Source organism: Heterodontus francisci, chromosome 19 (assembly GCF_036365525.1).
Source record: "Heterodontus francisci isolate sHetFra1 chromosome 19, sHetFra1.hap1, whole genome shotgun sequence".
Lineage (NCBI taxonomy): Eukaryota > Metazoa > Chordata > Chondrichthyes > Heterodontiformes > Heterodontidae > Heterodontus > Heterodontus francisci.
This window is the reverse complement of record NC_090389.1, coordinates 83,908,599-83,922,692: the sequence shown is the minus strand read 5'-3', so window position 1 is coordinate 83,922,692 and position 14,094 is coordinate 83,908,599. Positions and strand designations below refer to the sequence as shown.

Below are 14,094 nucleotides of genomic sequence, written 5' to 3'. Positions count from 1 at the left end.
TCAGGGATTTATGTACCTGGACACCAAGATCTCTCTGTTCATCTACACTACCAAGAATCTTCCCATTAGCCCAGTACTCTGCATTCCTGTTACTCCTTCCAAAGTGAATCACCTCACACTTTTCCGCATTAAACTCCATTTGCCATCTCTCAGCCCAGCCCAGTTTAGTCACTGTTGTTACGTAGGAAACAACTGATGTACAGCAAGGGTCGCACAAACAGTAATCTGATAAATGGCCAGATAATCTTTTTTCTTTAAATGTTATTTTGATTGAGGGGTAAACATTGGCCAGGACTATGGGGAAACCTCCCCTGCTCTTCCTCGATTATGTCCACCTTAGAAGGCCTCGGTTTAACATCTCATCTAAAAGACGGCACCTCCAACAGTACGGCACTCCTTCAGCACTGCACTGGAGTAACAGGCTTTTGAAAAAGGCTAGATTGTATTTCAGGAGATTTTTATTTTATTAAACAAAGTCCGCCCCTTGACATTTTTCCTTCAAGCAATTCTTTAAGAAATCAAATCAAATATAATTTTAAAAAGCTGTTGACAGTAATATTGTGTAATTGGTCTGATGGGCAACATCAGTGCTTTCTAACACCAGTGTTAGTCATTCACAGTGATCCTAGGCGCCAGGTTGTTATAAGACGTCTCCAATAAACACTCTTGCAATGTGCAAGTACATTTTGAGGTGTTGTTGATTGCGGATGAGTGAGTTTTGCCCCAGACATGTGATTTTTCTGCATGTGGTTCTGCAGCCTTAACATTAAGTTCTTTCATTTATTCTTGTAATACACCAACCATACAAAGCCACTTTTTAAAAAAAAACTGAAAAGTGAATAATCTGCTGAAATCACATCTCCTCTCCCCCTCCTGAATTCTACCTGAATATCTGAAACGCCCAATTCCCTTTCGCACCCCCACCCCCCCTATCCCCAATGCACAGGCACTTTCTGGTGTACTGTTCAATGGGACCTGCCTATCATCTAGTAATTTGCCTGAATGATCATTTCTAATGTAAGAGTTTGGACAATGAGCGTGAATAGTGAGATATGGCCACGGGTACTGCAAATACAGTAATGGGTAGCACACTCACCCGAGTCAGAGGTCATGGGTTCCAAGTCCCACTCCAGACTCTTGAGCACATAACCCAGGGTGATATTTCAGTGTTGCACTGAGGAAGTGCTGCAACTGTTGGGACATGCCATTTTTCAGGTGAGACGTTAAACCATTTGCCCACTCAGGCGGGCTTAAAACACCCCACAGTGTTCTTTGAACCAGACCAGGGCATTCTCCCAGTGTCGTGGCCAATATGCAACTTTCCAATACCTAAAACAGATGATCTGCTCATTTATTTCATTCCTGCTTGTGGGAGCTTGGTGTGTGCAAATTGGCTGCTGCTTTCCTATATTACAATGGTGACTACACTTCAAAAGTACTTCATTGTAAAGCGCTTTGGGAGGTCTTGAGGTTGTGAAAGACGCTATATAAATACTCGCCTATTCTTTCCTTTTACAGTCAAGCTCAACCCTTTTTCAACCGATGCCTTTTTAAAAAAATGAATTTATTGGACATGAGCACTGCTGACAAAGCCAGCATTTATTGCCCTTTCCTAATTGCCCTCGAGAAGGTGTGCCTTCTTGAACCATTGCCTTCCATGTGGATTGTAGTTTTTCGTAGCAATTTGGTACAAATGAATGGCTAACTAGGCCATTTCAGAGAGCAGTTAAGCGCCAACCACATTACTGTGGGTCTAGAGTCGCATGTAGGCCAGACCGGGTAAGGACAGCAGATTTCCTTCACAAAGGACAAAGAGATGGGTTTTTATGCCAATCCGGTAGTTACACGGTCATCATTACTGACAATAGATTTTCTTATCCCAGATTTATTTATTTAACTGAATTTAAATTCTCCAACTGTGAAAATGGGATTTGATCTCAATTCTTCAGATAATTAGTCCAGATTTCTAGGTTACTCATCCAGTAATATAATCATTATGCTACCGTACCCATGCATACTTGCTAGCGGAGGTCACTGCATGGCAACCAGGACTGAGAACACTGGCTGATTTTTATTCCTCCCTCTTGCTAAATTGTGGCATCTAAGCTGAGATCAGCTAACAGATGAAAGACTGTAGAAAGCAATTTCTCATCTTTCTTCTGCCTCTCTCCCAGAACACATCTAAAAACACTGTTTTTGTATTTATAACAAGCTGAGCTCCACACATTTTATTCTAAACAGTCAGCCATATCGCAAACCACCAGAGAATAGGATAAAGCCAAGGGAATATACTAACCAATCACGGTTAAATAGAAACACTTTCATCAGAGCTTTAAATATCTGTGAAGCTGACACTATTTCTGAATGTGGTTGGAATATTCCACTGTATCCTCAAGGATCAGTAAAATTATACTGGACAGTGCAACTGCCCTCTAACAGTAGGCTTACATGGAATAAGTAAATTATGCTGGGAGGGTTAACAGGACAGTATGACTGACATTGGGACACAGAGTAGGTATGGAATAGGAGTAGGTCATGCAGCCCTTTGAGCCAGACCTCCTTCGAAGTAAATATACACAATGCCAGGATAAAATTATACTGAACAGTTACCTGTACTGTTCTCTGTTCACAGGAAGACAGTGGCAGAGTGGTAATGTCACTGGACCAGTAATACAGAGGCCCAGTCTAATGCCCTGGAGATATGGGTTCAAATCCCACCATGGCAGCTGGTGGAATTTAAATTCAATTAATTAATTAAAAAAATATGTAATTGAAAGTTTCATGGCACAATTACTGATACTAGCTATCACTGGTTCTCGTAAAAACCCCTCTGGTTCACCAATGTCCTTTAGGGAAGGAAATTTATCGTCCTTACCTGGTCTGGCCTACATGCGACTCCAGCAAGCCTGCCAGTGGTGCCCACATCCCATGAAAGAATAAAAACAAATTGGTAGGTAACATTATACGACAAGGGTTACCTGCACTGTGTGCCTTACCTCTTCAGCAGTACGCTTACACTGGGGAACATGTCATCATTCTGAGCTCCAAATTTTGCCAAAGCACTCACAGCAGCTGCAAAAATTTTAAAAGAGAAATACAATTCCTTAACTATGACTTGCAATACTGTCAGGTCTACAACATTTAAAGTAATGCAACTGCTCTCAAATTTCACATTTGTAATGTGCGTTACAGGACTCAGTGCAGCTTTTCATCAACATTCACTAGAACTCCTTCACCTGCTCCTTGTGCAAAGTGAAAAGATCTGCTGGGCTTGATATCCACCCCCACATTATTGGTACACTTTGATTGTGGTATGTACTATCTATCTCTTCTTTTGGCATTTCTTCGCAGACTAAGATGTTGGGAATGTTGTACTCATCAATTGCAGGCCCACTGGTGGCTAGTCAGGCCTATCCGTGACCGGCAGGTTCTCCCACAGCGGGTGCAATCGCTGCTGGGGGGGGGGGGGAGGGAAGATAGATCCATCCTTCTCCTCCTTTTCTCTTTCACGCTGGTTCTTCGTTCAGTCTCAAAGGTGTTTGCAGCACTCCTGATGTAGCATCTCCAGTCTTCACAATATATAGCCTGCGCTTCCCACTGGTGATGGTTGATGCGGCACTTCAGGAAGTCCTTGAAACATTTGCATGGGGCCCCTCTGTTCCTTTTATCCATGGTCAGCTCTCCATATAACACAATCTTGGACAGACGACTGTCCTCCATCTGAGCAACGTGACCTGCCCAATGCAGTTTTCTTTGCAGGAGGATGGCCTCAATGCTGGTGATGTTGGCTGTTTCCAGGACTTCAATGTTTGTGATGCGGTCCTGCCAGCAGATCTTGAGGATGCTACAGAGGCAGCGCTGATGAAAGCACTCTAGAAGGCGTACATGATGGCAAGTATAAGACCCATGACTCGGCACCATACAGAAGGGTGGTGAGGACTATGGCTTTGGACACTTTGAGTTTGGTCTGTACTCTGAGGTTGTGTTTGCTCCATACTCGTTTGTAAGGTCTGCCGAATGTACTGTTTGCTTTTGAAAGCCTACTGTCCACTTCCTTGTCCATGGTGGCATCAAACGAGACGACGCTTCCCAGATTAAGTAAACTGCTTAACAGCATTCAGTTCAGTTCCCTCTGACAATGCTTGGTGGTCTATATTCTTCTTCGGGTGCAGGCTGATGCAAGACTTCAGTTTTCTTTAAACTGATTTTTAGTCTGAAGAGTTGGGCTGCCTCGGAAAAACATGTTATACGTTGCAGGTCTGGCTGACTGTGGGCCAGGAGAGCACAGTCATTGGCGAAATGAAGTTCACGGATGAGTTTTTCTTGTGTCTTTGTGTGAGGCTGAAGTTGAAAGGGCTTTCATCAGTCTGGAAGCTTACATAAACTCCCTCCTTAAGGTCTTCCATTGCCTGCTGCAGCATCTTGCTGAAAAAGATGGTGAATAAGGTAGAGACCAGCACACATCCCTGCTTTACGCCATTAGAGATTCGGAAGGGACTCGAGAGGTCGCTGTTTTGCTCGACTTGTCCGTACTGATTTTCATAAAACTGCTTCACCATGGCCAGGAACCATATAGGATGCACTGTAATAACTTACTAAACATTGTTTGGTAGCGACCGCAGGCCTGGGACGCACTACCAATGAGAAGGGACAAGAGCGTCCTGAGAACACTATCCAAGGTTTCCCCCCCTCTCCAAGTCTCTCATGATAATGACTTGGACATGTACTGCCATTCCTTCATTGCCCCTGGGTTAATAGCCTGGAACTCCCTACCCAGCAGGATCATGGAACTGCAATGGCTTGTGAAGGCCCACCACCACTTTCTCAGGGCAACTAGAGATGACCAACAGATCCAATCTTGTCAGCTTCACCAGAGGTCAGATCCATCCTTGTGGCTTCCATTGTTTTAAATCGAACAGAAAATAAGTAGGGAAAAAAAATCATACTAATTCCAATCCTAACCCAACCCAAAATGCTCACACGCACACACACTTTCTAGCAGGAATTACTGGACAGTGATCAGAAGAAACTCTCTAAACCTGGGGTGCTAATGCCAACTGTACCAGTTGTCATCAGATGAAGACGGAGCTTGAAACCTGTTATTAATAACCATGCAGGGTGGGACTTGTAGCTCTCCTCAACTGCAGAGTGAGTGATCAACTCATTTTTATGGTGGACAGGGCAACAGCATTCAGGTGAACGTGAAGTTGAAGTGTACTGTGGCATATAGTGTAAAAATGGGTAAAGCCTGATAGGTCATTTCTCCATGAAAACAACTGTTCCTATTGCTTCTCTGTCTGCCTTCAGAAGCCCCACTGACAACCCTTACCTTTCAACCCCTTCACACCACAGTTTCTTTCTTCCTCCTCTTTCCTGCTTGACGGTCACCTTGTCAAGCATTCTACGACCCATATTTCACATGAGAAGCATCACTGAGAGCAGACACAAAATGCAGCTTACCTGCCCGGACCTCTTCGTTTTCCAGGATAACCCGGTTGTAGATGAAGCGAATATACTTGGAAGGGTTGAGGGTCCTGGCCCCTTCCCTCCCAAGCAGGTGAAGGATGCGGGTGGCGAGGACTGTAAACTCGCAGTCCTCGATGAACTCGCAGAGGTGAGCCAGCCCTGTCTCCTTGCTCTCCGGATTTTCCTCGATGATACTGATGATGCATTCCACGATGGCACGCTTGTACTCAAATCCACCCTGAAGGAAAGATCAGAGGTCATAACATGAACCACGTACACACAGCCTTGGATTCCCACTGCTCATGAAGCCAAAAGGCAGTTGCATCATCTCTAGGCTGCATCATAATAGAACGTAATTCCACACTGATAAGACACAAAGTCTTCAGCCGATTTACTTAATTGAACTCTTGAGCTAATTTAGAAGGGGCAGCCCTGGGAGGCAGAGATTAAATATTGTAACACACTTCGCTAAAAGTGTTATAAACCATTGTAAGCGCAAATTAAGACAAACAAGATGGGATACTGCACCCCAGTTAGACAAGGACATTTTTGGTAGTCCTGTTATAGCTCTGCTATATTTTCTGCAGTATTCATAAGAGTTAGCATGGTGATGTGAGAGAATGGGATCTTAGAATCAGCTAAATATAACATAGAAGGAAGCCATGTGTCCCATCACGCCAGCGCGCACTCTCCATTTGGAGCTATCTGCTCCACTCCCATTTACCTGAATCCTTTTAGATTGTTTCTTTCCAAATACCTATCAAATACTATTTTAAATGATGTTACAGACTCTGCCTCATAGTTGGACTATCCTGGGAGCTGCCCAACCCTTGGGAAAACCAAACACACATTTTCAACAAAAAATACTCCTCTTAGACTAAATTTTGTCCTTAAGGAACCTGCTTTGAATGCAAACCATTATACAGCAACTAGACTCCACAGTGTATTAAGCAGCAGACTATCCCATTTGAATAATGATCCCAATGTTAATAACAAGACCACCTACACTGTAGCAAAAATAGCTGATTTTCCCCCTCCGTAATTTTTAAGCCCAAGAATATTGCTTTTGTGTGATATTAGAACTGACAGATTAATATAATTGCATTAAGTTCCTTTTTAAATGGTTGAAAATTGCGGAGATGGGAATTCCATACGAATGGACTTAAGTTATCCAGCTGGGCAGCGAGCTTCAAAAACAGCGCGGGGCACGCACGAGATGTGCACTGCGGAGTCGCTGCAATATTTAGCGCAGCGGCTCATTTACATGGAGGGACGCAACACCTGCCCCCGATGACATAGAGGGGCAGGGGGTGCTCCGTCCACAGCAACGGGCATCCAGCGCCACCGCGCAGGGAGCATTTTTAAAGGGCTTCAAGCCCATCAGGTCCATTTAAATTTTTAAAAGGTGCAGGTCTGTAAAAAAATAAATCTAAAACTTTATTAGCATTTTCAATCCTCTCTCCCATTCCCCCCAATGACTAATCAATTTATAAAGTGCCTTCTCCCCAGAAAAAAATGTAACTCCGGATCCCGACCTTCCCCCCCCCCCCCCTTCCTTAACTTTCTTCACTTTAACCTTCAACCCCTTCCCACCATCCCCTCCACCAATTGCTTCAGGCTTTGCCGTTACCCCACCTCGCCCTATAAACTTAATTCCTCCCCCCCTCCCCACCAGTGTTCTGCCTCGGATCTCTGAACAGAGATCCGAAGGCGCGGGAGTTCCAGCAACCAGCCGGAATATCGCAGCAGGACGACCATCGTGACAAGGTAGGTATTTATTCATGTCATTTAAATGAACATATTTTAATTAGGTTCCTGTCGCCGCACAGCAGGGGTTCTGCCACAAGGCCTCGCTGCCGCCAGTAACATGGGGCGCGGGCCTCTCCTGGAGGAATTTTCCGGGCCCGCCTGCCACGATGCCCGACATCAGGGGGCTGGTAAAATCCAACCCAATGTGTTAACAGGGCTGTGTGCTAACCATCACGCAAGGTGATTTTTTTACCTCATTGGCATTGTAATGGCCCTCTTGCAACATTTTAACTTCTTTCAGGTTCCCAGAGTACCAGCCAAGCAGGAATCTACCCACAGGGTTCTTCCAATATACTCTAGTTCAAGGCACAAGTTGCAGGAGCCACCTGAATGACTTATCTTCAGAACTCTATCAAGACAGAGCAAGTTTTTTTTTTAACCACAACGGCAGTGCCTCCCAAGCAATCTTGGGGCAGCTAAGCGGAGATCAGAAACCCGCAAGGGACAAAATCACAAGCATAAACTAGAGGTCAAACTCTCCAGGACACTACTGCATTGCAGTGTCAGCTACTGTCTTTTCAAATGACAACAGACTGGACATCTGTGTTGCTGGAACGCGTCTATTAAATCTCATTAATCTTGGATCAGAAAAGGAGCAGGAAAGATTTAATAGAGGTGTTCAAAATTATGAAGAGGTTTTGATAGAATAGGTACGGAGAAACAGTTTTCATTGCCAAAAGGTTTGGTAACCAGAGGACACAGATTTAAAAATAATTGGCAGAAGAACCAGAGGGGAGATGGGGAGAACATGTTTTTTTTTTATTGGTGAGTTATGATGATCTGGAATGTTCTTCCCGAAAGGGTGATGGAAGTAGATTCAATGGCAACTTTCAAAACAGAATTGAATATATACTTGAAATGGAAAAATATGCAGCGCTGTGGGGAGAAAGTGGGGAATTGAGAGTAATTGGATAGTGATTACTCTCGGTCAAGTCGGCATAAGGAGGGAGGAAGTGTTGGGTATTCTAAAAGGCATTAAGGTGGACAAGTCCCCAGGTCCGGATGGGATCTATCCCAGGTTACTGTGGGAAGCGAGAGAGGAAATAGCTGGGGCCTTAACAGATATCTTTGCAACATCCTTAAACACAGGTGAGGTCCCGGAGGACTGGAGAATTGCTAATGTTGTCCCCTTGTTTAAGAAGGGTAGCAGGGATAATCCAGGTAATTATAGACCGGTGAGCCTGACGTCAGTGGTAGGGAAGCTGATGGAGAAGATACTGAGGGATAGGATCTATTCCCATTTGGAAGAAAATGGGCTTATCAGTGATGGGCAACATGGTTTTGTGCAGGGAAGGTCATGTCTTACCAACTTAATAGAATTCTTTGAGGAAGTGACAAAGTTGATTGATGAGGGAAGGGCTGTAGATGTCATATACATGGACTTCAGTAAGGCGTTTGATAAGGATCCCCATGGTAGGCTGATGGAGAAAGTGAAGTCGCATGGGGTCCAGGGTGTACTAGCTAGATGGATAAAGAACTGGCTGGGCAACAGGAGACAGAGTAGCAGTGGAAGGGAGTTTCTCAAAATGGAGACGTGTGACCAGTGGTGTTCCACAGGGATCCGTGCTGGGACCACTGTTGTTTGTGATATACATAAATGATTTGGAGGAAAGTATAGGTGGTCTGATTAGCAAGTTTGCAGACGACACTAAGGTTGGTGGAGTAGCAGATAGTGAAGGGGACTGTCAGAAAATACAGCAGAATATAGATAGATTGGAGAGTTGGGCAGAGAAATGGCAGATGGAGTTCAATCAGGGCAAATGCGAGGTGATGCATTTTGGAAGATCCAATTCAAGAGTAAACTATACAGTAAATGGAAAAGTCCTGGGGAAAATTGATGTACAGAGAGATTTGGGTGTTCAGGTCCATTGTTCCCTGAAGGTGGCAACGCAGGTCAATAGAGTGGTCAAGAAGGCATATGGCATGCTTTCCTTCATCGGACGGGATATTGAGTACAAGGATTGGCAGGTCATGTTACAGTTGTATAAGACTTTGGTTCGGCCACATTTGGAATACTGCGTGCAGTTCTGGTCGCCACATTACCAAAAGGATGTAGATGCTTTGGAGAGGGTGCAGAGGAGGTTCACCAGGATGTTGCCTGGTATGGAGGGCGCTAGCTATGAAGAGAGGTTGAGTAGATTAGGATTATTTTCATTAGAAAGACGGAGGTTGAGGGGGGACCTGATTGAGGTGTACAAAATCATGAGAGGTATAGACAGGGTGGATAGCAAGAAGCTTTTTCCCCCCCAGAGTGGGGAATTCAATTACTAGGGGTCACGAGTTCAAAGTGAGGGGGGAAAAGTTTAGGGGGGATATGCGTGGAAAGTTCTTTACGCAGAGGGTGGTGGGTGCCTGGAACGCGTTGCCAGCGGAGTTGGTAGACGCGGGCACGATAGCGTCTTTTAAGATGTATCTAGACAGATACATGAATGGGCAGGAAGCAAAGAGATACAGACCCTTAGAAAATAGGCGACATGTTTAGATAGAGGATCTGGATCGGCGCAGGCTTGGAGGGCCGAAGGGGCTGTTCCTGTGCTGTAATTTTCTTCTTTGTTTGTTCTATTTCAAAGAGTCAACACAGGCACGATGGACCGAATGGTCTCCTTCTGTACTGTAGAGCTGTACTAAGTTCTGAGTAGTACCAGGGCAGCTGTAAAGTCTTTAACGATCCACAAAGTTAAGAAACTGTAAAACATGGCTCTTATTTAAAAGGACTGTGTTATTCCTTAAGTATTTAGATTCTATGTTGACATACCTCTTCCCGCAGCATGGTGAACAGGAAGTTCATCATCACAGAGTGCTTTCGTGGGTACTTCTGGCACAGAGCACTGATAGCCTGTACCACCACCACCTAAACACGCAAGATCATCAGGAAAACATCAAGTTCCAGTTATGGGGGGATTCCATCCAAACATCATTGTTTACTTTAAAATAGATTTGAAATACTTTTAAAACAATCAGCAAAAATCAACCTATCATACACAAAACTGGGCACTTGCAGGACACAGGGACATGGGGGGCCATGGGAGATGCAGGTGATTCGCAGCAAGTCAAAATATCTACCAACCACCGAGGTGAGACCAAGAAGCAAACCTAGCACCTTCTGAACCATGGAGATTTGCACTACAATGGGCAATGTACTTAACATGGTCAGCAAAATGGCTCAGCGGGTAGCAGTCTCACCTCTGTGTCAGAAGGTTGTGGGTTCAATCCCCACTCCAGAAACCTGAGCACAAAATCTAAACTGATACTCCTAATGCCTGTACAGAGGGAGTGCTGTGCTGCTAGAAGTGCTGCCCTTTGGATGAGATGTTAAATCAAGGCCCTGGATTCCCCATCAAGTGGCATAAAAGATCCTATGGTACCACACTGAAGAGATGCAGGAGTGTTCTCTCCTGTGTACTTGGCAATATTTATCCCTCAACAAAATTTATTTATTAAAAAAAGCAGATCAACTGGTCATTATTACATTGCTGTTTGTGGGAGCTTGGTGTACACAAATTGGCTGCTACATTTCAACAGTGACTACACTTCAAAAAGCATTCATTTGGCTGAAAAGTGCTGTGTGACAGACTGAGGTTGTGAAAAGGCTCTAAATAAATGCAAGTGCTTATGTGTACTTAAATGGTAATTGTTAGCTTTTGATTTTGGTGACCTGTGCCTTGCGATTAAAGGAGGCAAAAGTTGCCCAGGGGTCCTTCATTTGATTACTATCTAGTGACCTCTCCTGGACATTTCTGTGTAAGGTAGCAGATGAGAATAGGCTTAGTCTCACCACACCCTCCTGCTTGAATAGCTCCCCACATTCACATACTAACGTATTAGGGGTAACTTCACAGGGTTCCACTGCCAGCCCAGAATGTGCATTATAAACTACAGTATAATTTACTTAATACTGAAAACAAAAATTATAATTACAACCAAAGTACAAGCAGCAAGTTTCCCCAATGGTCTGGTGAGTAAATACACCATAGAATGCAGAACTGGGCCTAGGTTCTATCTGTGCTCAGTTAGCTGATCTTAGCTAGGACATGGGTATAGTTGACCTTCGTGGCCCTTGGTTAGGAAGAAATGATCATCTTGGGTTTCCGCTCCTGCCCTCTATCCAGTGGCCCTTGCTGCAAAGAGACAGCAAGCACACGCACGTGAGATGACCAACATTCGTTGTCTAGGTGCCTTTTGAGAGTGGCCTCTTAGGTGGGCAGCCAAAGAAGCTCCTGGTATCCAGTGATATGCAACCCTGGCAACAGTTAACGATCAAAGGAGATGAGGATGAAAAACAATATAATTAAAAACATAAAAAATTAAAATAAATATTTTAAAATAGGCATGCTAGAAATAGAAGACTTAGCTGGATAAGCATGAGGGGGAAAGGAATAGAAAGATATGGTGATATGATTACCTTGAACTCGTCTGAAATTTCAGACATGAAAGAGGAGATCTGTTTCATGAGGCGGTCGATACTGCTCTCACTGCCCGTTTTCAGCAGTGTGGTGATGGCAAGGGTGGCAATGCTGCGGTTTGAGTCCGTCACCAGGTTTTCCAGATCCAGATTACACGCAGTCACGGCTGACGGGTGCTTCATCGCCACCTGGAAACAAGCGTTGCGGCTGTGTTAAAACATTCAATTACTCGTCAGCATGGTGACACAAGCTTTTTTCGCCTACCTGATTAATGCCACTGACGGTGTTAAAAATTCCAACTAAATAAGACTTGCCAGGAATTCAATCAGGCCATCAATAGCTTATTAATTTATGATTTATCGTGTTCCTTTTACACCACACTACAAAAGGATTCTATTGGGCAAGTTGGGAAAAAAAAACAACAGGAATGATTTCAAGTGCAAGAGGATAAACTACCAGGAAAAAATTGAAATATCCTGCAGGGGTAAGGGGAAATAGTAGGGGAATGAGAATAATTGAACAGCACTTTCAAAGTGCTGGCACAGGCATGATGAGCTGAATGGCCTTTTGCTGTGCTATATGATTCTGTCGTCCTATGGAGGAGACTGATTAAGTAGGGCAGCCACCCCTTTGAAGCCTATAAAATATTAAATGGTTAGGTAAGACAAGACATAAAAATAGTAGTTTAAAATTCAGCAAGCTAATAGGACCAATGCCATGAATATAAACCAGTGAAAAATAAACTTAGGCGAGATACCAGAAGGCACTTGCTCATGAAAAGGGTGACAAATGTCTGCATAATGTCCCAAGCAGGTAACAGAGATTTTAGGAATGTGCTAAACATGCTGAGTTAATAGAGTTGGAATATTAAAGAGACAATCTTCAGTGGTCCTCGCCTTTTCTAAAGTCTCTAAAAATGTACCTGTGTTTTCCCTGAACAAGGCACCTGCACTTTATTTGATGCAGTCACTGAGGTCTCCCAAGTGTAATATTGTTCCACCCTTCACTTTAATGAGGAAAGAGAAAGCACCCAAATCGAAAGGTTTTGGAAGAATAAATCTCTTCAGATGTTAAAGCTTTCTCCAAGTTCTAATAAAAAGTTAACCACAAAGTAAAGTCCAGCTAAGTCACTAGAGTTAATCAGCATATTGTACCAATTCATCAGTGACTGGATGCGGTGGGGGGGAGGGGGGGAGGAGGGAAGTCAGAAGCTGTGGGTTCAAATCACAGAAACTTCAGCACATATTCTAAGTCCACGGTACAGTGCAGTACTGAGGGACTGTTGCACTGCTGGAGGTGCTGTCTTCTAGAGGAGACATTAAACTGCGGCCCCATTAGTCCATGATATTTGATATGACATTTGAGGGGAGTTCTCCCAATGTCTGAAGCAATTTTTACTCCTCAATCGTAATAAACAGATAAAACAGATTATCTGGTCATTATCTTATTGCTGTTAGTGAGAGCTACTGTGCATCAGTTGGCTGCTGCATTTCGTACAACAGTCACCCCAGTTTGTGCCTCATTGCTACAGCAATCCATATCTAATCTCACTGCTGTGTTCTTTCCCCATATTATCATTTGCTTCCAATGTTTATCTACTCTTTCCATAAAAAGATGCAATAATCTCTGCCTCAATTACTCTCTGTAGGGAAGCATGCTGTGCTCCAACAACCCACTGAGTACAGAATTTCTTGCAAGTTTTAAATCAGACTCATCACCACTGATACTCCCCCTCCCAATCAGAGGAAATAATTCATCAAAACCCTTCATTATTTGAAAAAGCTTTTTATTAAATCTTCTGTTATGTTTTTTTCTGCTCCAGTATCTCAAGTTGTGCCCATATCCGCAGGTTAGAAGTATGCAGGCAGATAGGGAATGGGTGACCGCCAGGCAGTCTAAGAGAACCAGACAGGCTGTGCAGGAGTCCCTGAGACGATCTCACTCGCTAATCGGTTTTCCATTTTGGATACTGGTGAGGGTGTTGGTTCCTCACAGGAGTGTAGTCAGCGCCAAGTTTGTGGCACCACGGGTGGCTCAGATGCACAGGAGGGAAGGAAGAGGAATGGAAGAGCAGTAGTGATAGGGGATTCATTAGTTAGGGGAAACAGACAGGCGTTTCTGTGGCTGTAAACGTGACTCCATGATGGTGTGTTGCCTCCCTGGTGCCAGGGACAAGAATGTCAGAGCGGCTGCAGGACATTCTTCTGGGGGAGGATGACCAGCCAGAGGTCATGGTCCACATTGGTACCAATGACATAAGTAAGAAGGGGGGTTGAGGTCCTGAAGAGAGATTTTAGGGAGCTCGGAAGATTAAAAAGCAGGACCTCAAAAGCAGTAATCTCATGATTACTCCCAGTCCCACATTCAAGTGAGCATAAGAATAGGAGAATTGAGTGATTGAACATGTGGCTGGAGA

The 14,094-nt window shown here is 44.1% G+C and overlaps 1 protein-coding gene across 2 annotated transcripts in view; it reads right to left on the bottom strand.

The window, feature by feature from the left end:
- LOC137380260 (coatomer subunit gamma-1) overlaps nucleotides 1-14,094 on the bottom strand; it is a 92,291-nt gene that overhangs the window by 37,201 nt on the left and 40,996 nt on the right. For both annotated transcript variants that reach the window (XM_068052134.1, XM_068052133.1), the window contains exons 12-15: nucleotides 11,678-11,866; nucleotides 10,031-10,126; nucleotides 5,461-5,704; nucleotides 2,997-3,072 (exon numbers count right to left, since the gene is read on the bottom strand). In XM_068052134.1, the coding sequence (XP_067908235.1) occupies nucleotides 2,997-3,072; nucleotides 5,461-5,704; nucleotides 10,031-10,126; nucleotides 11,678-11,866 (605 nt within the window). The remainder of the gene's footprint in view (nucleotides 1-2,996; nucleotides 3,073-5,460; nucleotides 5,705-10,030; nucleotides 10,127-11,677; nucleotides 11,867-14,094) is intronic.